Source organism: Phyllobates terribilis, unplaced genomic scaffold (genome assembly GCF_046119375.1).
Source record: "Phyllobates terribilis strain yellow unplaced genomic scaffold, ASM4611937v1 Scaffold_4__5_contigs__length_816908805, whole genome shotgun sequence".
Classification (NCBI taxonomy): domain Eukaryota; kingdom Metazoa; phylum Chordata; class Amphibia; order Anura; family Dendrobatidae; genus Phyllobates; species Phyllobates terribilis.
Window position 1 is genome coordinate 567,603,630 of NW_027362764.1, and position 25,330 is coordinate 567,628,959.

A 25,330-nucleotide genomic window follows, 5' to 3' on the forward strand; every position below is an offset into this window, starting at 1 on the left:
CGTATTTTATAACAGTCTGGGTCTCCTGTACCAAACACTGCACCCCTGCAGGGCAATCATGGGGAATTTTTTTTTCTATCCTCTGTATGCACACCACTATAATAAGACCATTCTTATTTGTGAGCTACAGTTGGGAGATAATGAATGGCTACTTATATAAATCTGTAGTAAAGAGGTTCTGTGTTTTTCAGTGCTGATGATATACAGTACGTCTATGATGAGTAAGGACCTCGCCAATGAGAAGAAAACAGCAGAATGAGGCTGGGCTGCGATATAGGATGCTAGGAAGAGAGCATCTCTGTGTCTGGTTGAAGTAGGTAGAGTACCATGTCTACTTTGTTCTTGTGATCAGTGAGGTTTCAAGTGATCAAACCTTGATGGAATATCCCAGTAATATGCTAAAAAAGAGAATGTTCGCCCCTAACTTAAATTTTTTTAAAGAATGCTGTAAAATAATAAAATGGAGTATACTCACCTTACTGTTCCTCTGCCTTTCCTCTTCTAAGACTGCCCTGATCAACACTGCATGCAGTGATTGGCTGCAGCAGTGACAAGTCCATCCTGAACAAACAGGAAGTATGGAGACTGGTGGGGTACTTGGGAGGCATTAGAAGAAGAGGGGCAGAAGATCAGTAAAATGAGTATACTTTATTTTTATTATTTTACAGCATACTTAATGTTTTTTCATTTTTTTTTTAATTTGTGGGTGGAGAAACCCTTAAATGTCTTAACCGGCCATTACACAACTGCCAAACAGTTTTCATGTAGCTGATCGGTAGTTATTTAATGGCCACTCAAAGTTAATAATTGGTCTGCACTCAAAATAAAATGGAGATGCTGGAGGAGTGGGTCGTAGTTCTGGTGTATAGGAAAGAATATCCACTGCACTCTGATGGCCACTGTTGGCCTGTCTAAATGGGGCCTTAAGAAAAAAAAGTGGACTCCATATCCATAGTGCATCCAGAGTAGGAATTGAGGAGGCAATTAACAGGGAAGGCATATGAGAAAGACAATACAATACAGACTTTTCTTTGTTATTCTCAGAACTATATATTCTGAGATTTCTAAAGCGGAGCTCACAAGTATTGATTTTCACACTGATCTAACCAAGTACCACAGCAATAATCACTAGGTGTAAATGGTTGTAATGACGAGACTGGTCAGACCTTATCATTGACTCCAACTCACTGATAGTGGTTCATTACAGAGTTTTAGGTCTTTATTTTGCTAGGATGAGCATAATTTTCACAGTTCCCGTCATAACAAAATAGCTTTTATTTGTAGAACCAAGTTAGATAATGATGTGTCCATCCATTGCACTTGGGCATAATTGAAGGGAATTCAATCTGACATCATGCACATATCCTGTAAGTATTGTGTTCCGTTACCTGCTATGCTAGGTATTTAACCATGGAAACAGACATAAAATGTCCAATAAATGTACAAAGAAAATGTTTAGAGAGAATGTTTGAAGGGCATTTTATAAATAACTTCTTGAAATGATAAAGTCTCAATACTAGAGATGTCCCTAGGTCTTCAGATAGTGGGACAAATTGCCTCTTCAGAGAGGAAGAGGACCAGAACTCTAGTGCCACAGTGTCTGTAAACTGAGATTCTTGTTTGGCTTTCATCCTAAATCATGTGACAAGGCTCATTAAAGGGTCAATAGTGATTTTTAGGATTGCTACTTCCAATAAGTGGCATTAGAGTTCTAGTCCTTTTCCTCTCTGAAACGGCAATTTGCATATTTAATTGCCAAGAGGATCATTGATGGCGTAGAAGTCTCCTCACTCTGACATGCCAGTCACTCAGCCAGATCCAAAGCACAGAGTACAAAGATTTCCTGTCTGTGCTTTGAAAGGCTCAGCCAGCAGCTCTGCAGTGTGTGCTGAATGGAGATGTTGTGGGGGACTTTAGCTGATGTACACAAGGAGACAGAGAAAGAAAGGATAGCACATTGCAGGTTCCATGCAGAACAAGCAGTTTTTTCATTGGTGCTACACTACATTAAAATACAATAAATGACTACATCATATGACTTATTGCTCCCCACAATAGACTGAGCCAGACAGTGTTAGCAACTGTAACATTACTGACTGAGGGAGAGTATGAAAGACAGTGCAAACTAGGTGAAGAGGAAGAAATGTTAAGGAGAAACTGTACTCAGCCAATTATCCATCTGGAGACTATATCAGAGTCTCTAGTTGGTGCTTTGTAGCTGTGGGAAAAAAATTTGTTTTGGACGTGGTTACACGAGTATATAACACAGCCGAGTGCGATGCAATAAAACATCACATAGCACCCGGCCCAGTGTTATACTATGGGCAGCTCACATCTGTGATTATTTTCTCATGCTGATTCGGCATGAGAAAATAACTGCAGCATGCTGTGATTGGCAGTGAAACTCGGCTCACACGCACCCATACAAGTCTATGGGTGCATGTGAAACATCGGACTGCACTCGGATGTCATCCCAGTGAAGTCAGATATACACCGAGACAGGCGATGGAAGAGCTGAAGAAATTACTATCCCATCTCCTCTGTACCTGAGCTGCGATTCCCTCATGGGAGAGAACTGAAGCACATTGAACTGACACTCAGCTCACGTTCGCAGCAGAGCTGGAGCGGAGCGTCATTAACATATCGCATCTGATGCTCTTGTTAAAAATAAAATATCAGGGTGGTTTGGAACTCATTACATAGACGGTCACATCACTTTTTATTGTTTTGTTGTTTTTTTTGTGCCCAGAAAAAAACCTTCAAAACCTTAAAAGTTCTGTTGACAATGACTTTTTTGCCTCAAATAGTTAAGGCAACTATTATTTTCATAAAGTTTTTTTATTTCTTATAGGGGCTGCTACATACTGCTGATCAGAGGGTTTCTTGGTCCCACCGATCAGTCAAAATAGTGTATTGCACCATTTTCACCAAAGAATGATGTATTGATTGGACAATGTTCTGTACATGCATCTCATGTGGTAGCTACACACTTCAGAGCAGTGTTTTGTCTACTCCGTGGGGGTCTCAGGAGCTGATCCACACCAATTAACTGCACAAATCAAACACTGTAAAATATAAAAGACATTTATAAAATTACTAGATGGTTGCTCGATTCTAACGCATTGGGTATTCTAGAATATGCCCCATGCAGGATGTGACCCCCCCCCCATATAATGCGCCATGCAGGATGTCACATCCCCCGTCCGTTATAATGCCCCATGCTGGATGTGACATCCCCCCCTCCCTTATAATACCCCATGCAGGATGTGACATCCCCCCCATAGTGCCCCATGCAGGATGTGACATCTCCCCCTCCCTTATAATGCCCCATGCAGGATGTCACATCCCCCCTATATAATACCCCATGCAGGATGTCACATCCCCCCCATAGTGCCCCATGGAGGATGTCACATCCCCCTTCCCTTATAATGGCCCCTCCACGATGTCACACTTCCCCACCCCACCATTTAATGCCCTATGGCCCCATACAATAAAAAAAAAAAAAATCCAATACTCATCTCACTTGTCAGTTGCTCCTCTGGACTCCAGTGTAGCCGGCATGTTGACGCTGTGCGCCGTGACCGGTCAGGAGACAGCGCGGTGTAAAGACATCACCACGCCCTCTGACCTGACACGTCACACAGCAGCAGCAGAAGACACAGGAGCTGCTGCGCAGGCACGGGGAGGGGTAAGTATAGCGTTGGGTGCCGGGGTCCTGAGCGAGCGGGGGGGGAGAGGAGGAGAGGGGAGGGGAGAGGAGGAGAGGGGAGGGGTAAGTATGGCGCCGGGTGCCGTGGTCCTGAGCGAGCGGGGGGAGGGACAGGAGGAGAGGGGAGAAGAGGAGGGGAGGAGAGAGTAGAGGAGGAGAGGAGATGGGCGTCACTTTTACCGTCAGGAGATAAGCGGCCGTAGCCGCTGATCTCCCGACAGTAGCCGCATGGGGGCCAGCGGCGCCTCCAGTCGGGGGACCTATGCTGCGAGCAGCTGGCTTCATCTCCCGGCTGCATCGCCGCTCACCTCCGTGCGGCAGATCAACCGCTAACGGCCGCCATCTTTTTGTGAAATGCCGCATCGCTGATTGGCCGCGGCCGGACCAATCAGCGACGCGGGATTTCCTGGACAGACAGACAGACAGAAAGACAGACGGGATAAGACAATTCTATAGATAGATAATGACCTAGAAATGAGAAGTGATATCGCATAGACGTGATCTGCGGCATTATTTTTATCATAAACACCTAATTATCAATGGTATCTGCTAGGATTCCTTGGGATCTGTTCATAATGAGTTTGTCAAAGTTCCAATGACTCTATTAAGAATTTGTTACATCTATTAAATCCAAAGAATCTAAATTACTTCCAGTTATTACATTAACACATAATAGACGAGCATTTATTTAGAAAAATTAGGATGGGGATACTGAGGTCGTATTTAACATAATTCTGCAATGGAAGTGTTAATGACAAGGACTCCTCCTTACTAAAAAGAATTATAATAATTGTGGTGCCGAGTGTACTGGAAGCTTTCTGTACCCACAAAAGCCCACACAATCATGTCAATGACCAGCTCTCTACTCACTTCTAGTCACTAGGACCAATATCCATTAATGTAAATGATACATTCATTCTCAACTAAAATTAGAATGCCTGCTTTTATTTATATCTCTATAACCTCATGAGTTATTGGTTCAACATAAATAAATAAATAAATAAAATATCCAGCAGCTACAACAAAACAAATCTCAAAACTTTTGAAATCGCATTATGTAAAATCGTATCAAATAATGTGTACAGTCCTGGTGCTGGATGTCTACTCAGAACCACATATCAGAATATCTTACATTATCCACTGATTTACGTTGTTAAATGCTGCACCACAAGTAAAGACATTCTTAGGTCTCCTGGGATTGAAGGGTACAAACAACAACATAGTAATGGGAATAAGGGAGCGAAATGTTTGCAAATCTAATGGAAACAATGTAATATTTGATTGTTCTTTTTTTAAAGTGCTCAAAAACACAAAATGTGAACATTGTCCTAAACCTGGGTGAACAAAATAATAAGTACAGAATATTTAGGCCTTTAGGTGCTATGTTGTGACTTTTGCTAGATGTCAGTTTGACTTTTGCAAATTGTTATGCATTAGTTTGTTTGCTTATATTCTTAGGTTGCATTTACATTGGCCGATAATCAGGAATGAGCGCTTCTGGGAATACTCATTTCCTGATTATCAGCCTATCAAAATCAATCGACACTAATTCGGCAAGTAAAATGATATTTATTGAAGCTTAAATATCATGATTCTTAGTAGCTAGTGATAAGCAAATGTGCTCGGTTAATCCTTTAACCGAGCACGCTCGGGTCCTAACCAAGTATTTTTGGCATGCTCGAATACTGTGTTTGAGTCGCCGCGCCTGCATGTCTTGTGGCTGTTAGACAGCCAAGACACATGCAGGCATTGGCTGATTGTTAGGTGGGGCCGGAAAGGATAATAGTGACATTTCTATGAGCCAATTCTGATGAAGGGGTAGGATGTAAATGCAGTGTAATAATCAACACATAACATAAAAGTGCTATATACACACGTGGTCAAAATTGTTGTTACCCCTCGTTTATTGAAAGAAAAACCCACAATGGTCACAGAAATAACTTGAATCTGACAAAAGTAATAATAAATTAAAAATCTATAAAAATGAACAAATGAAAGTCAGTCATTGCTTTTCAACCCTGCTTCCACAGATTTAAAAAAAAATAATTAAACTCATGAAATAAGCTTGGACAGAAATGATGGTACCCCTCAAAAAAAATGTGACAAAAGGGACACGTTAAATCAAGTTGTGTCCACTAATTAGCATCACAGGTGTCTACAATCTTGTAATCAGTAATCAGTCAGTGAGCCTGTATATAGGGCTACAGATACTCACTGTGCTGTTTGGTGACATGGTGTCTACCACACTCAACATGGACCAGAGGAAGCAAAGGAAAGAGTTGTCTCAGGAGATTAGAAAGAAAATTATAGCCAAGCATGTTAAAGGTAAAGGTTATAAGACCATCTCCAAGCAGCTTGATGTTCCTGTGACTACAGTTGCACATATTATTCAGAAGTGTAAGATCCATGGGACTATAGCCAACCTCCCTGGACGAGGCCGCAGGAGGAAAATTGATGACAAATCAAAGAGACGGATAATACAAATGGTAACAAAAGAGCCCAGGAAAACTTCTAAAGAGATTAAAGGTGAACTTCAAGCTCAAGGAACATCAGTGTCAGATCGCACCATCCGTCGTTGTTTGATCCAAAGTGGACTTCATGGGAGACGACCAAAGAGAACACCATTGTTGAAAAAAAATCATAAAGAAGCCAGACTGGAATTTGCCAAACTACATGTTGACAAGCCACAAAGCTTCTGGGAGAATGTCCTATGGACCGATGAGACAAAAATGGAAGTTTTTGGCAAGGCACATCAGCTCTATAAAGGTGAAAGGTTCACCAGCTCACCTGAGAGTTAGCGCTTCGGGGCACGGAGCACGAGGAACCACTTCGGAGTCCATGCAGGAAGAGAAAGGAAAAGCTACTGCCACAGATAAATCCCAAAAATATAGTTGTCTTTATTGAATTAAGATACAGATGCCATAGCACATGTCCATAAAAAACAAGCAACGCGTTTCGAACACGAGTACTGTGTTCTTTATCCCAGCTATAACTGGGATAAAGAACACAATACTTGTGTTCGAAACGCGTTGCTTGTTTTTTATGGACATGTGCTATGGCATCTGTATCTTAATTCAATAAAGACAACTATATTTTTGGGATTTATCTGTGGCTGGAGCTTTTCCTTTCTCTTCCTACATCAGCTCTATGTTCACAGACGGAAAAATTAAGCATATCAAGAAAAGAACACTATCCCTACTGAGAAACATGGAGGAGGCTCTGTTATGTTCTGGGGCTGCTTTGCTGCATCTTGCACAGGGTGTCTTGAATATGTGCAGGGTACAATGAAATCTCAAGACTATCAAGGGATTCTAGAGAGAAATGTGCTGCCCAGTGTCAGAAAGCTTGGTCTCAGTCGCAGGTCATGGGTCTTGCAACAGGATAATGACCCAAAACACACAGCTAAAAACACCCAAGAATGGCTAAGAGGAAAACATTGGACTATTCTGAAGTGGCCTTCTATGAGCCCTGACCTAAATCCTATTGAGCATCTTTGTAAAGAGCTGAAACATGACGTCTGGAAAAGGCAACCTTCAAACATGAGACAACTGGAGCAGTTTTCTCATGAGGAGTGGGCCAAAATAGCTGTCGAGAGGTGCAGAAGTCTCATTGACAGTTACAGGAATCATTTGATTGCAATGATTGCCTCAAAAGGTTGTTCAACAAAATATTAAGTTAAGAAGAGTACCATCATTTCTGTACAGGTATATTTCATGAGTTTAATTTTTTTAAAATTCTGTGGAAGCAGGGTTGAAAAGCAATGTCTGACTTTCATTTGTTCATTTTCATAGATTTTAATTTATTATTACTTTTGTCAGATTCAAGTTATTTCTGTGACCATTGTGGGTTTTTCTTTCATTAAACGAGGGGTACCAACAATTTTGACCACGTGTGTAAATGTAAAGGTGTCTATTAAACTCATCCTACTCTGTGTCCAAAGTCTGGTAGTGAGAATTAGCTTCTATTGACACAGGCATGAAAATGTTACACTTAAAGAAGCTCAGCTCATCTTAGGGTATGTTCACACGCGGCAGACTTTGAACCCTGTAAAAATCTGCTGTAAAACCAGGAGTAAATTTGCTGAAAAATCACAAAAAAATCTGCAGTAGAATATAACATTTCTTTTATTCTTCAGCAACGTATCACTAAATCTGCACAAATTTCTCTACTGTCTGCGAATGGGATTTTCTATAGGTTGTTGGTATAGAATATTGTATCCAAAATATGCACCAAATATGCCATTTGTGAATATGGCCTAATAATTAAAATCAAGCTGTTAACTCCTTCAGCCCTGCAGAATTTCAACTGTTTTCCAACTAAGTTCTTCTTAAATGAAATCTGTGCACCCCATGGTGTAGAATGTCCTGACAGCTGCTTCTTTCTCCTAACGTTTCCAAGTCATATCTGCAATTTAGTGAATAGAGGATATTATGCTCTGGAAAAGGCTTAAAGTTTACTGAAAATGTTTTGTTCCAATCGTAGAATTTACACTTCACTATTACCGTACTTACTGTTTTCATAAACCCCTTAGTTTTCTGCTACAGTGCTGGAGTCCTCAAATTCATGAAGTGTAGCTCCCCTCACCCACTCGGGGTTGATTGACAGATTTTTATACTGTGCAAGGGGGGGTTGCAGCTCATGAATGACAGACTAACATGTAAGATGGCCGATATAGATGAACTGTATCATGAACCTAACAAACAACTGAATACAAAATTTCATTGTCTCGTACTGCTGAAGAAATTTAGCTTAAAGTGGTTGTCCACTATTTTTGTATTGATGGTCATCAATATTTGATCGGTGGGAGTGCAACACTCGGCATCTCTGCTGATCAGCTATTACTAGCAATGGCCGGAAATTCTCTTATGCTGCTGGAACACAGCAGCTCTGTCAAAACTGCTTGAATAGGGGGTGGATCTGCAGTACCAAGCTGTGGCCACTATAGAAATGGTGGCGCTGTGGTGTTCTGGTGGCATCCAAGAACGTCCTCCGCAGGTAACAGCTGATTGGTGGCTGGGGTGCCAGGCATTGGTCCTATCACGTCAGATAATGCATATTGATCTGCACATATAGAGTTAATCCGCAGATTAATAGCATTAGGAAGGTGTCCAGCTGCCTTACTGAAAGTGTAGTGCACCAGTACTCTGCAGTACGTGAGTGCAATGCCAGCTGTCAAAGTGTCGGGCGTGCTTATAGCAGCAGTCACTCAACGTGCTGCGAGCGGTGACTGTGGCCGCTCCGGCATGACTGTATGACTGAAAGCCGGCAGCTCCCAGGAGGAATATGATTCATTTTCTCCCAGTTGCTGCACTTTCAGTATGATTGCCGGGTACCTTCCTAACACTATTACCCTGCAGATTAAACCCATATCTGGGGGTTAATAGCATTATCTAATATGAGAGGTACCTTTTAATAAGATTCTCCCATGAATTATAGCATTGGGAACAAAGCATTAAACATAGAATTGGGGAAAAGGATTTGCAGAAACTTGGTCCATGTGCCAAGGGGACACTTCATGGCCGCTGGACCAGAGCACTAACCTCATACTACCTGACACAATCCTGGTGCTTCTACTGATTCGTAGGCTGCAGCAATCTCAGGCATGCACGGTACAGCAATGTAATTACTTCACAGGGCCTTCTAATCATAAGGATTCAGGGAATTTGGTAGGTAGTAGTGGGTTTGCAGTGCTCTGCTGCTGAACCAGAGTAGAATATTTTTGATTAACTCTAATTGGGCATATTAACGTTCAACATGCCCAACCACTCTTTCAACTGACATCTGTGGTTGGCAAAAGTTGGGAGGGTCGCCAGCTAATCTCACCGACAAAGGCAGGTCAGCACTACAAGGGAGTCCACTAGTCTGCTGCATTAGTGTTAGCCTATTGTGATGAAGGGGATATAACATATGTCAAATGTAGAAAAATAACCAAGTAAATAGGTATTTCAGCTTAGCCATTAATTGCATGTATTATACTATCCCTCATACCACACACTATGGATATGCTATTGTAGCACCCTGAGGATTCGGCTGCTACAGGGGTATTGCACCTCAACCCAGAGGTGTGATATTCCACTCCCGGGTAAGGAAGGAGTGTGGAACTGAGCTCGGTAGGCTGCATGCACTACATACATCCCATTTCCGAGGAACAGGCCGACGGTACTCCCACTTAGAAATGTGCAGGTACGACCGAGTCTGTTCCTGGCTGGAGTGGGAGGGGGGTGGTACATCCCATGTAGTGTAGGGGCAGATAGGGGGTGCAGTCTGGGTAGTGATAGGAGCTCATTGGGTGCTGGTCACCTGAGCTCACACATAGAGGGATATATAAGGTGGGCACCAACTAGAATCAGGGTCAGACGCAGAGGACAAGTCAGATGCAGAGGATCAGATGCAGGAAGTGAGTCAGCTGCAGAGAACAAGTCAGGAGAGGAGAGAAGAAAGACCAAGACCCAGAGTGAGAGAGGAGAAGAAAGAGAAAGACCCAGAGGGGGGAAGACTGAAGGGACCCAAGAACCCAAATTAGAGCACCGGGTGAGGAGTCAGCAAAAGGGTACCGGAACCCAAACTGGTGGGGGTAAAAACAATCCCCAGCCAGAGACCGGAGACCGTGGGCAGCGTCTGTCACGGTCACCCACCACATTCACCCCGAAGGCACACCACATGAAGGGTCAGGGAACCCAGGGCCAAGGGTGTCCCAACAGAAGGCCCGAGGGAGCTGGACCTAGGTGGATCACTGGTGGGGACGGCTGAAGAAAGGACAGAGGGAGAGCTCAGGGCCACGCTCCGGACTTGTTTGGGGGTTGGCTGGATCCAGGACCTGGTGGACGCAGCACGGCTCGGGTGGTCACTAGCAGCTGGAGTGACCAGTACAACATCTGCAGTAAGTAAACACCCTTAACTGCACAACCCGACTCTGTCTTCACTGCCGTCTGCACTACACCACCACAACCCCCATCCTCTGCGCCTGTCCCCTCTGAGGCTATACCCCTCCCGTTGGGGGTTATCCCACCAAGCTGCGCATCCACCATCAGCCTCAGCGGAACCTGCTGCAGCGGCGGCCACAGTGACCGCATCACAACGGGTGGCGTAGTCGACACAAAAGAACTTTAGTAACATCTGTAGAACTGCCACATCACACTGAGCTTGACGCCCTGGGCACGGGGCCGGGTCACAGCCGCTCGGAGACTACAACCCCCCATCTGATCCGGTGCCGGGTATTCCCCTCAAAAAGGAATATGTCCCAGGGGGCGCGTCAACTTTGGCGTAGTCGGCAGGATTACGTGCCCGCAACACCCGGGTACTGCGTGCCTGAAGAAAAGTGCAAGTTTACCTCAGAAAGAAGTCTCCCGCCGGTTCCGGAGGGTCCCCGCCATCGGACCCCATCACCAGTCGTTTCCCGCCGATTGTCCGCCATTTCCAGCTTGTTCCCGCCATCTGCAGAGTTTCCCGCCACTGGGCGACGCTTCCCGCCAAAACCGCAGATTTCCCGCCTTGGAAGAGCAGCGGACGCCATTATGGGCGTGCCAAAGGAGGGTAGGAGGCCACCTCCCATCGTGGGCCGGGACAGAAAATGGTGCCAAAAGTGGAAACCGCCCCCACCAACAGAGACTGTGATGCTAGAGGTGTCTGTCAGCGTGAAAGAACTACCCCTGGAGCTGACAGTCACCCAGTTGCCCCGGGACCGCCCTCGAAGTGGGAGGAGACGAAAGAGAAGAGAAAAGATGGGTGTCGCTTGGAGCAGTCTGGAGCGAGCGCACCCGGAGGCAAGAAGTCTAACGAGGAGTAGCGGAGAAGCTTACCCGGATATGGAGAGAAAGCAGAACAGCACCGGCCCGCTGGCCAGGAGTCTGCTAGAGACCGAGGAAGGAGGGCAGAGCAGCACCGGCCCGCTGGCCAGGAGCCTGCCGGAAGAAGAGCAGAGCAGCACCGACCCGATGGTCAGGAGCCTGCTAGAGTCCACAACCCCGCTAGGCCTAGTGGAGGTCCTTGCACAGCTCCCCCGAGACCGGGAGTGTGCACAAACTGCCCTGGAGGGCCTCGCAAGGAGGATGGCCCGGGTACAGCGTGAGATACTGGCGGAGTGGAGCCGGGAGATGACCCAGCAAGCTGAGACCAGTCAACGGAGCACGCTACCCTGGAAGAGGAAGCAGACCGCCTCTGAGGATGGCGCGGGAGGACCCAAGGCCGGAGACGGCGCCGAGGAGGGAGCCGAACGCATGGAGGCAGGTAAAGGGGATGCCTATACCCCAAGCCGTGACACCGCTTACCTGCCCCAGCTCCCCGTCGCAGAGCCCGAAAGTCCCCCTGCTGTGCCCGTAGCCGCCATGTCACCGCTATGGACTAGGCCCCGACCAGAAGCCGCCGCAGCGACCCCTGTGACGTCACGCGCCTCGATCCGGAGCGTGACAAAGCAGGAATTACCACCAGCCTGGTCGCAAGGCCTAGTACCCCCGGGCGCCGCACCACCAACAGCGCCCCCTACCTCCGCGGAGCCTCCGGCCTGGCCGCAAGGCCAGGTAGCCCAGGGCGCCGCCGTCCTAACGGTGCCCTTCACCTTCCAGGTGCCCCAGGCCTGGCCGCAAGGCCTGGGCAACCCGGGCGCCACCACCACCGCGCCCGCGCCCGTAATACCAAGGGTGCCACACCTGGGGGAGGACCTCTTCAGCCAGCTCACATGGCCGGACGGGCGGCCCTTCATCTGGCCCGAAGGATACCATGAGCTGGAGCGTCAACAAAGACTAGGGCCCTTGTGTGAGCCCCTGATCCCGGCTCCGAAGCCCGTGACTCGGGTCTCGCCTCCTTTAGAAGAAGCCCAATTCGTGTGGGACCCCACGGGAGAAGATCTAATGGGGTTCACTCAGGAAACTCGGGCATGCGCCGCTGAGCGTACTGAGTGTTGTCGTCAGCAGCTAGCGGAGTTTGCGAGAGAACGGAAGGAGAGGCGGGTCAGAGAACAACAGGCCCAAATCCGGAGCGCGGAGCAGAAGAGCCGGACTAGGAGGAACCCCCGTGCAGCGCACTGTCCCCGCACCATCGGGACGGTGATAAAGTTCAACCCGCAGCATGGGTGGGGCTTTATTCGGGACCGTAACAACCGCGGTGACGTTTTTGTGACCCGCAGAGACGTCGAGTCCCACCTGCCGGAAGGTCACAAAGGCCGTGACCTCTACGTCGGAGACGAGGTCACTTTCACCCGGCACAAGTGTGCCAAAGGACCTTATGCCCTCCACGTACACCGCTTGACGGAGGAGGAGTTGCGGTACGGGGAGGAGGAGCCAGAGGACCCGGACGGGTCTGAAGCAACACCGTATCACTAAGAAAAAGCAGGAGGGAGCCGTCGTTGAGGACGGGAGTAGAGACTGTATATAGTTGCCTGTCGGGGCACAGTGAACCGTTGCTGCTAAAATAGTCCCCGTTGGGACCAGTGAACTGTTTACCCGTTAACCCCTTCATCCTACAGGCTGAGGACTGTGAGCAGCCATTCCCTTCCCTCTACCTGGCCGAGGACTGAGAGCGGCCAACTTCCCCCGTATATAGTTGCGCTTCCTAAAGCGCCCCCTACCGGTTTTATAGAAAACCAGATTTTCTAAGAGACTGTCGCACTTTTCCCGGACACACGGTGCACAGCGTCCGGAGGAGGAACCAGAAACAAGAGACGACGAGAAAGTTTTATTTGCTAAGATATGTTATTTATATAGTGTTTTATATGTTTATTATGTTTATATGAAAATTTTGTATGTTTTTGGTGTTATTTATGTCTTACAGCCCGAGGACGTGCTGTGGTTTACCAGGGGGGAATGTAGCACCCTGAGGATTCGGCTGCTACAGGGGTATTGCACCTCAACCCAGAGGTGTGATATTCCACTCCCGGGTAAGGAAGGAGTGTGGAACTGAGCTCGGTAGGCTGCATGCACTACATACATCCCATTTCCGAGGAACAGGCCGACGGTACTCCCACTTAGAAATGTGCAGGTACGACCGAGTCTGTTCCTGGCTGGAGTGGGAGGGGGGTGGTACATCCCATGTAGTGTAGGGGCAGATAGGGGGTGCAGTCTGGGTAGTGATAGGAGCTCATTGGGTGCTGGTCACCTGAGCTCACACATAGAGGGATATATAAGGTGGGCACCAACTAGAATCAGGGTCAGACGCAGAGGACAAGTCAGATGCAGAGGATCAGATGCAGGAAGTGAGTCAGCTGCAGAGAACAAGTCAGGAGAGGAGAGAAGAAAGACCAAGACCCAGAGTGAGAGAGGAGAAGAAACAGAAAGACCCAGAGGGGGGAAGACTGAAGGGACCCAAGAACCCAAATTAGAGCACCGGGTGAGGAGTCAGCAAAAGGGTACCGGAACCCAAACTGGTGGGGGTAAAAACAATCCCCAGCCAGAGACCGGAGACCGTGGGCAGCGTCTGTCACGGTCACCCACCACATTCACCCCGAAGGCACACCACATGAAGGGTCAGGGAACCCAGGGCCAAGGGTGTCCCAACAGAAGGCCCGAGGGAGCTGGACCTAGGTGGATCACTGGTGGGGACGGCTGAAGAAAGGACAGAGGGAGAGCTCAGGGCCACGCTCCGGACTTGTTTGGGGGTTGGCTGGATCCAGGACCTGGTGGACGCAGCACGGCTCGGGTGGTCACTAGCAGCTGGAGTGACCAGTACAACATCTGCAGTAAGTAAACACCCTTAACTGCACAACCCGACTCTGTCTTCACTGCCGTCTGCACTACACCACCACAACCCCCATCCTCTGCGCCTGTCCCCTCTGAGGCTATACCCCTCCCGTTGGGGGTTATCCCACCAAGCTGCGCATCCACCATCAGCCTCAGCGGAACCTGCTGCAGCGGCGGCCACAGTGACCGCATCACAACGGGTGGCGTAGTCGACACAAAAGAACTTTAGTAACATCTGTAGAACTGCCACATCACACTGAGCTTGACGCCCTGGGCACGGGGCCGGGTCACAGCCGCTCGGAGACTACAACCCCCCATCTGATCCGGTGCCGGGTATTCCCCTCAAAAAGGAATATGTCCCAGGGGGCGCGTCACTATAGATAAATTGGTACACTTTAGCATCATTAGAAGTAAAACAAGTTCATTCTAATCTCATGACCCAAAAACGTATTCACTTAGGGTCCTTCAAGAAGGAGATCTTTGCTGTTATTTGGTACTTTGTACAGAGAAATGCCTTTACAGCAGCTAGCATAAAATGTCATATTTGTCTACATACATTGGATTACAAAGAGGGCGGCAAATCTATTCTACAGCTAAAAACCGAGTTTTGTTCCTTCAGTGGCATACCCTACATGACAACCTTTGAATAATATCTCAAATGCCTACCGGTAGTCCCCAAAAACTGAAGTTTCATACAAATTATTTTTCGAGCCATTATTACTAACATGTCTTAGTTCATGTATTTCTTAGATTACAGTTATATGTACCTAACCTTTTCCAGCCAGTCTTACTTGGTCTTCCTTACCCATTTGTATTTCATTTCAAGGTCCAAAAAATAAAACTTCATCTGGAGCCAATGGATCAAAGCCTTAGGTTTCCTTTAGTGTATTTCTAAGAACATTTGATGAAATATAGTGTAATTCCCTTTGTATGTTTCACATTCCAGGAGGCCACAAGCTGAGCTAATAAACCCTCTATGGAACATGGATGCTGATCCCTAGCAGCACATATGGCAAGTTCCAGCCATGACTTCAGGACAGCTGTTAAGTGTTAAGATTAGAAATTGGAGACAGTTTTGTGGTCACTCCTCAATAGTCATCTTTTTTTTTCTTTTTTTAAACTAATGTCAAAAGCTTCCTAAATATGTTCTTCATCAAAGCATCAATATGCCAGTCCTCTGACTCACAATTACATTTTTTTTCAGAACCAAAAATAAGTCTCTATATATACTGTATGTATATATATTTATGTACCAGTACATTCTCAAATCAAAATATGTACCAGTAGAAACTTACTGGCATATTACAAACAAATCCTTTAGTCAGAGGAGAACAAAGTCACGACTTCTATCCTGTAAACAGAAGTCAAAAGAGGGGGCTTTGTGTTCCTCAGACAGTCACTCACTTAGGTTTCCTGTTTGAAACTATGGTAATTGTCCGCCTGGATCATGTTGTGCCAGGATACATATGTACAGTATATATACTGTATGTGTGTAAACATATATACATATGTGTGGGTGTTAAGGGACTTTACCTGCAATAGTTATGCTACCAAAAATCATTCTACATTATTATTTATTATTATGCTTTGCTTACAGACATTATCAGCCCCGTTCCCACTAGGGCTCACGATCTAGATTCCCTATCAGTATGTTTTTAGAATATGGGAGGAAACTGGAAAAAAAACACACAAACATGGGGAGAACATACAAACTGGTGGGATCTGAACCCAGGACCACAGAGCTGCAAGGCTGCAGTGCTAACCACTGAGCCACCATGCTGTCCTACGTTGCATCATAATGCAAATAAATGGGATCATATTGTGATCCCTAGGGCAACATGACTATGACAGGCAAGTCCAATACTGTTCAACTGGCTATGATTTTTTTCGACTTGGTTGGCCTGGTTTTGGTTGCCTAGAGGTCGGGGTAGCGGTACCCTAGAAGGTCTCAATGCAACCCTATTCACTTGCATTATGCTGTGATGTAGCAGCTGCACAGAGCAATCTTTGGCTGCGCAATTTGTGTTGTAGCAAAAGTCACTATGTAGGCCAAATATAAAAGTAGATCTATGTATTATATCGCATTGCATACATGTAGGTCGAAATATTTGCATATGAATTTGGTGAAAGAAAATACCCCTTCTTCTTCCTTCATTGACCGTGGATAGCTGAATTATTATTTCTCTTATAATTATATATCTTATATATTTATTTTATTCAATTATCTAGCACCATTAATTCCACAGCGCTTTACAGACATCAATATCACTGTCCCCATTGGGGCTCACAATCTACATTCCCTACCAGTATGTCTTTGGAGTGTGGGAGGAAACCGGAGAACCCGGAGGAAACCCACGCAAACACGGGGAGAACATACAAACTCATTGCAGATGTTGCCCTTGGTGGGGTTTGAACCCAGAACCCCAGTGCTGTAAGGCCACAGTACAGTGTATATACAGGACAGACCAAAAGTTTGGACACACCTACTCATTTAAAGATTTTTCTGTATTTTCATGACTTTGAAAATTGTACATTCACACTGAAGGCATCAAAACTATGAATTAACATATGTGTAATTATATACTTAACAAAAAAGTGTGAAGCAACTGAAAATATCTCTTATATTCTAGGTTCTTCAAAGTAGCCACCTTTTGCTTTGATGACTGCTTTGCACACTCTTGGCATTCTCTTGATGAGCTTCAAGAGATAGTCACCGGAACTGGTTTTCACTTCACAGGTGTGCCCCGTCAGGTTTAATAAGTGGAATTTCTTGCCTTATAAATGGGGTTGGGACCATCAGTTGTGTTGTGCAGAAGTCTGGTGGATACACAGCCGATAGTCCTACTGAATAGACTGTTAGAATTTGTATTATGGCAAGAAAAAAGCAGCTAAGTAAAGAAAAACGAGTGGCCATCATTACTTTAAGAAATGAAGGTCAGTTAGTCTGAAAAATTGGGCAAACTTTGAATGTGTCCCCAAGTGCAGTTGCAAAATCCATCAAGCGCTACAAAGAAACTGGCTCACATGAGGACCGCCCCAGGAAAGGAAGACCAAGAGTCACCTCTGCTTCTGAGGATAAGTTTATCTGAGTCACCAGCCTCAGAAATCGCAGGTTAACAGCAGCTCAGATTAGAGACCAGGTCAATGCCACACAGAGTTCTAGCAGCAGACACATCTCTACAACAACTGTTAAGAGGAGACTGTGCAGCAGGCCTTCATGGTAAAATAGCTGCTAGGAAATCACTGCTAAGGACAGGCAACAAGCAGAAGAGACTTGTTTGGGCTAAAGAACACAAGGAATGGACATTAGACCAGTGGAAATCTGCGCTTTGGTCTGATGAGTCCAAATTTGAGATCTTTGGTTCCAACCACCATGTCTTTGTGCGACACAGAAAAGGTGAACGGATGGACTCTACATGCCTGGTTCCCACTGTGAAGCATGGAGGAGGAGGTGTGATGGTGTGGGGATGCTTTGCTGGTGACAGTGTTGGGGATTTATTCAAAATTGAAGGCTAACTGAACCAGCATGGCTACCACAGCATCTTGCAGCGGCATGCTATTCCATCCGGTTTGCGTTTAGTTGGACCATCATTTATTTTTCAACAGGACAATGACCCCAAACACACCTCCAGGCTGTGTAAGGGCTATTTGACCAAGAAGGAGAGTGATGGGGTGCTACACCAGATGACCTGGCCTCCACAATCACCAGACCTGAACCCAATCGAGATGGTTTGGGGTGAGCTGGACCGCAGAGTGAAGGCAAAAGGGCCAACAAGTGCTAAGCATCTCTGGGAACTCCTTCAATTGTTGGAAGACCATTTCCGGTGACTACCTCTTGAAGCTCATCAAGAGAATGTCAAGAGTGTGCAAAGCAGTCATCAAAGCAAAAGGTGGCTACTTTGAAGAACCTAGAATATAAGACATATTTTCAGTTCTTTCACACTTTTTTGTTCAGTATATAATTCCACATGTGTTAATTCATAGTTTTGATGCCTTCAGTGTGAATGTACAATTTTCAAAGTAATGAAAATACAGAAAAATCTTTAAACGAGAAGGTGTGTCCAAACTTTTGGTCTGTATTGTATATATATATATATTTAGATATATATATATATACACATATTGTGTGTATGTGTGTATATATATATATATATATATATATATATATATATATATATAGCCACATATGTTGCTAGGTAGATGAGAAGCTATAAGATAGAAGGATAACAAGCTAAACACTGCAGATGTTTAGACAAATCAATTGCTTTCTGCATCATTATGAATCAATAATAAATTCTTCAACAGTCTGTGTCCAAAATGTTACAAAACGTTTCCAATTCTACATGACTTGTTCCCCAAACAAAACATTTGTAACAATACCAGCTCCAAGCTACCTTCCTTACTGAAGACCCACGCCAGCATAATAATGGTGACATACACCTCACCAGGATAAACACTGGTAGAAAATGTCCAAAAACTAAAAGTTCAATGTAAAATACTTGTACCTACGAATCAATGTGTGATCTCCCCTAGCTAAAGTACATGGTGGTGACAGTTCTTCAGTCCAGGCTGCAGGAAAGTTTTCTGTAGAGGAGGGATCAGTAAATCACTGAGGGTTATATACACTGCAGATCAATGTGTCACATTCCAGGAGCAAATCCCAATGGTATCGTACGATCTGATTGCATTATTTAGTAAATAAGAAGTGCTGATTACCTGATGGTGAGAGGGGACCGGCTGGCCGGCATTGCTCCCGGCACTGGGCTTTCCTCCGCTCTCGGTGTCCTGGATGTGGTATAAGAATGGTATCCTGTCAGGACCACACTGCCAGAGTCCTTTATCTCCATTATAGGGGCAGATGCATGTCCTCCCTGCTGTACCCTAGTGACTGGTGCCTGTCACAGACACATGGCAGCCCTCCCCTGCAGCCCTGGGTGCCCTCTGCCTGCCTTTGTCATGAGAGAGCCAGAGAATGGGGTGAGGGCAGGACAGGACTCTGCTGCCTAGTGCCAGACCAAGACTTGCTGCTGTTCAAAAACACCGCCCCCACTGCTAGGAAGTGCTGTGTCTAGGAAACAGCCCGCAGCCCTTTGTGTTCTCCATGATACTGTGCTGTGGCCTCACCATTATTGTGCTGTCACCCACTGGTGATGAGAATGCACTACACTGCGAACATGGGACACCAGGAGAAAACTTTCTCATCACTTCTCAACTTAGTATCTTATTCATTACAAACTACAGTGGAGTTATCTGCAGATGTCAGTGAGATTGCTGAGAACTGGGCACCTGGCAGAAAAGAAACATTTTACCAGTTTGACAAGTACTGGAGGAAAACATCATTATGGGCATTCAACCACCATTTCTAAATGTTATATTAGAACTACTGATTTTATGGATGGATTACAAAGAGATCCACAAACAATTACTAGTTATTTTATTGTGTAAACTGAAGTCTTCAGAAGGTAAAAGAAAAGGTCTCATACCACTGATTTTACTCATCTTCACATAGTGGGCAGAGGCACATGATGGATGACTAATAGAATTTGTTAAAGAAAGAGTTAAAGATCTTATCCACTGATATTTCACTTGATTTACACAAAAAAGGGTAGCTTTAGGCTACCAGCATGTATTCTCTCATCCGAGAGAATCGGGTCTGATTATGCTAATCACACTTTCATCAGAGTTTGAGGATAGTGTGATCCGATTTTATCAGATGAAGAGTAGATGGAGAAAAAAAATTCTCCATCTTCTTCATTCTGTTAGTCTGTGAAAATATGACTGCACTCAGATATCATCCGAGTGCAGTCCGATGTTTTCCACGGGCTCATTGACTTGCATGGCCGAGTGTGATCCGATAATCAAACATGTGCGCGGCCCCAGAGAATAACATTGGTTTACAATAAATATAATATTAATATAGAAGTCTATGGGTTGCTGAGAGATGGCATTCATAAGAGACATTTGTCATAATCTTTCAGTAAAGTATATATTAATGAATATCATACCATTTTAACATGGAAGCCTATAGGAGGCAGATGTCATCTGTGACTGATGACTGATTTACTGTATAGCTGAAGTTGGCAGAAGATGGGCCGCCACAAAATGAATGCGGAATGTAGTCTGGTCCAGTGTCTTCCCTTTTTTAATTATTATTTTAATTTTACTTATTAGTTTTACTTATTACAATGAATAGTAATATATGAACATGTAAAAACATACTGTATACTTGCATAAATTGGATTGAAACAATTCAAATGATAAAAATTCACTTTGGCCACCAAATGTGTCTGCTAATTGTAAAAATCTGGTAGCAGAGTAATTTTTCATACCACTGATTTGGTTGCAAGAATAGAGATTTTACAATTAGCAATTTCTTGCCCACACTACAATATCCAGGTCTGTAAACTGGAGAAAATTCATTGAGAAGCATGTGAGATTTAATTCTTCATTGGGTATGTATACTTTCTTCTACATTTTATATATGTTTGCTTTTTTATCTATTTCAACAGAACTTTCTATGGTGCTTGCCAGCTTAGTGATTATTCGCTTTTATCGCCTTTGGAGTTGTTAATGCAATGAACAGACCAGTAAAGCTGAATATTCATTTCCGTAGCCAGAGGGCACCATCATCGGACTTTGAGTTAGAAGAACAATGAACTATCAGGGGATATAGTGCCCTTGTGATTTCTCTTATACGCTATGAAAAAAAAACTTATGCGCATTTGATTCCCCTCTTTGGTTATCAGTTATTCTCAGGCAACTGAAAAGAACTCCAGCTGCAAAATGAATACCACATTTTTTTATATTTTTTCAGGACTGCTGCCATATATGTTCTCATACTTTATGTAAATCCCCAGCTCGTTGGCTCATCTGTCAAATCTAACACTATTTTGACAGTTCAGAGCGTCCTGACACTAATTGTATCTATCAATTCTAAAATACAAAAAATAAATAGAAACCTTACCTCTAGAATGGAAAAAATCAATACTAGTTGATCCAGTAAGCCATAAAAGCCATTTTTGGCTGTTGACTTTTTTTTCTTTTTTTTTTTTTTTACACATTTTTATGTTTATCTAATTATTATTTATGCAATCATTGCCAAAAATGATTCACTATACATAATTGTCAGATTATTTTAAGTTCTCTTGGGCCTAGTTCCCACTCCTCTGTACAAGTTTGTCACACATTTAATTATGTTTATTGTATTAGTTTTTTCTTTTCTTATATTATAGATAGTGATGATTGAAACTGCCAAAATTTTAATTCTGTAAATTCATCACTGCGTGATGTGCTATAATATGGGATAGCTGTGCTATACTATGTGATGTGCTATAATATGGGATAGCTGTGCTATACTATGTGATATGCTATAATATGGGATAGCTGTGCTATACTATGTGATGTGCTATAATATGGGATAGCTGTGCTATACTATGTGATGTGCTATAATATGGGATAGCTGTGCTATACTATGTGATGTGCTATAATATGCGATAGCTGTGCTATACTATGTGATGTGCTATAATATGGGATAGCTGTGCTATACTATGTGATGTGCTATAATATGGGATAGCTGTGCTATACTATGTGATGTGCTATAATATGGGATAGCTGTGCTATACTATGTGATGTGCTGTAATATGCGATAGCTGTGTTATACTATGTGATGTGCTATAATATGGGATAGCTGTGCTATACTATGTGATGTGCTATAATATGGGATAGCTGTGCTATACTATGTGATGTGCTATAATATGGGATAGCTGTGCTATACTATGTGATGTGCTATAATATGCGATAGCTGTGCTATACTATGTGATGTGCTATAATATGCGATAGCTGTGCTATACTATGTGATGTGCTATAATATGGGATAGCTGTGCTATACTATGTGATGTGCTATAATATGCGATAGCTGTGCTATACTATGTGATGTGCTGTAATATGCGATAGCTGTGCTATACTATGTGATGTGCTATAATATGGGATAGCTGTGCTATACTATGTGATGTGCTATAATATGCGATAGCTGTGCTATACTATGTGATGTGCTATAATATGCGATAGCTGTGCTATACTATGTGATGTGCTATAATATGGGATAGCTGTGCTATACTATGTGATGTGCTATACTATGCGATAGCTGTGCTATACTATGTGATGTGCTGTAATATGCGATAGCTGTGCTATACTATGTGATGTGCTATAATATGGGATGGCTGTGCTATACTATGTGATGTGCTATAATATGCGATAGCTGTGCTATACTATGTGATGTGCTATAATATGCGATAGCTGTGCTATACTATGTGATGTGCTATAATATGGGATAGCTGTGCTATACTATGTGATGTGCTATAATATGGGATAGCTGTGCTATACTATGTGATGTGCTATAATATGCGATAGCTGTGCTATACTATGTGATGTGCTATAATATGGGATAGCTGTGCTATACTATGTGATGTGCTATAATATGGGATAGCTGTGCTATACTATGTGATGTGCTATACTATGCGATAGCTGTGCTATACTATGTCATGTGCTGTAATATGCGATAGCTGTGCTATACTATGTGATGTGCTATAATATGGGATAGCTGTGCTATACTATGTGATGTGCTATAATATGCGATAGCTGTGCTATACTATGTGATGTGCTATAATATGGGATAGCTGTGCTATACTATGTGATGTGCTATAATATGGGATAGCTGTGCTATACTATGTGATGTGCTATAATATGGGATAGCTGTTCTATACTATGTGATGGATGTGCTATACTATGCGATAGCTGTGCTATACTATGTGATGTGCTATAATATGGGATAGCTGTGCTATACTATGTGATGTGCTATAATATGGGATAGCTGTGCTATACTATGTGATGTGCTATAATATGCGATAGCTGTGCTATACTTTGTGATGTGCTGTAATATGGGATAGCTGTGCTATACTATGTGATGTGCTATAATATGGGATAGCTGTGCTATACTATGTGATGTGCTATGATATGTGTGGCGCCCCTGAGGGTTCAGTTTCCACAGGGGTACTGCACCTCAGATTGAGGTGTGGTATCTCCTCTTCAAGGTAAGGATGGAGCATCACTCAGGACCCCACTTCACCACTCAACACTACACCACTCCTGTCCTGTAGGGGGACTAAATGCACCAGGGTGCTGCCCCGGCCCGGGATAGAGGAGATGGGGGGAACCAAAGATAGGGGGAACCAAGTAGTGGGTGAGGGTGGAGGAAACACTTACAGGAAGCACTTAGAGAATCATATATAATATACGGCCATCTTATGTTTAGGGTCTTTGATTGTGGGTCTTCTGTCAGGGTCCAGCAAGAGTCTGTAGCTGGCTGAAGATTCGCGGTCCTCGCTCTCTGGCCTTGAGACGAGGAGCGGGTCAGAGTTAACAAGTGTCTCTGCCCGGTCAGGGTCCTGTTCTAAGAAGGCCTTGGAGGGGAGCAGAGGAGATAGGCTCCACAGGCAAAAGGATCCCAGGGGGATATGGATGGAGCGGAGTCGCCACCTGTATTCTTCACTCTGGCCTAGCCAGAGGGACTCCTGCTGCAAAAGGGGTAACCAGCCCCCGATATCTGACTTTGTCACTTCACGTCTCAGTCAGAAAAGCCCGGAGGCTTAGTGGATCCCAGGGGCATACGGACGGAGCGGAGTCGCCACCTGTATCTCTCAACCTGCGTTTACCCGGTGGGACCCGGCCTTACACCACATTCATACCACACACAGTCAGGAGAAGACTCAGTGGGAGAACTTACTAAGGAGAGGAACATACCAGCAGGGTCCTGACAGGTGCTCCTGGTCTACCTTGGGAGTGCTGAATCCCTTCCTGGTGGCCGCAGCGCACCACGAGAAGCAGAGAGAAGCTTTGCAGCTGCTACTTCAACAGAGTGAGTAAAGCTTGGATGACTTCATCTACTGCCTCCGTTTGTTCATTCCTGCGCGGCACTGCACCCACCACAACTCTCCAGATCTCACTCACTGCCCTGAGGCCTACTCCGCCTGTGGGGAGTAGTACCAACCAAGCTGCCAGAACATCAGCCTCAGAGGACTATTGCAGCGCTGGTGGCCTTCACCAGAAACCACAGGTGGCGTAGTCGAACAACCACTCATACAAAAGCCCATTTTTCATGTGACAGCCCTGGGCACGGAACGGGTCAAGGCCACGACTGCATTCCCCGCAACATCTGCAAGGCCCGGCTCCTAGTATCCCCCCCCATCTGCTCAGGGAGGGCGTCACAAACGCGATAGCTGTGCTATACTATGTGATGTGCTGTAATATGGGATAGCTGTGCTATACTATGTGATGTGCTGTAATATGGGATAGCTGTGCTGTACTATGTGATGTGCTGTAATATGGAATAGCTGTGCTATACTATGTGATGTGCTATGATATGCGATAGCTGTGCTATACTATGTGATGTTCTATATACTATGTGATGTTCTATACTATGTGATGGATGTGCTATACTTTGTGATGTGATCGCTGCAAGGCATTATTGAAAAGCCTGCTTGGTTGTGTCTGATGTCATGTGAGCCTTCTCTGGCTGAAGTAATCTTCTGCATTGTGTAAAATAATGGTGGGAATTTTTGACAAATTGTGCAAATCAATTCGCAAATTGTTCAAATTCACCAGGTCCTGAGAAGTTTTTAAAAATTTGACATGAATTTGATTTGCATCAAATCGATTTGCTCATTTCTATACAGCACTTAACGACAATTTAAAATAAATGATAAAAATGATTTTATCTTGAAAGAACAGAGCAAATGACAATGTTACTAAAGTCCTTCTGAAAACCGTGGTCCTTCATTCTGCTTCTGCCTTGGCACAATATTTACAATTAATGGAAAAAAACTGAGAGCTATGTTAGACTCTGAAGATATTGGGACGGAAAAAGATCAAAATGACCCAGTGAAGTGCTCTCAGA

At 44.5% G+C, this 25,330-nt stretch overlaps 1 protein-coding gene across 1 annotated transcript in view; it reads right to left on the reverse strand.

Moving 5' to 3' along the window:
• The window catches only part of ARHGAP28 (Rho GTPase activating protein 28), a 203,751-nt gene extending 184,314 nt beyond the window's left edge, over positions 1 to 19,437 (reverse strand). Inside the window, exon 1 of the mRNA XM_073679062.1 lies at positions 19,096 to 19,437. Within this exon, the coding sequence (XP_073535163.1) occupies positions 19,096 to 19,226 (131 nt within the window). The 5' untranslated portion in view covers positions 19,227 to 19,437. The remainder of the gene's footprint in view (positions 1 to 19,095) is intronic.
• Positions 19,438 to 25,330: the final 5,893 nt, after the last annotated feature.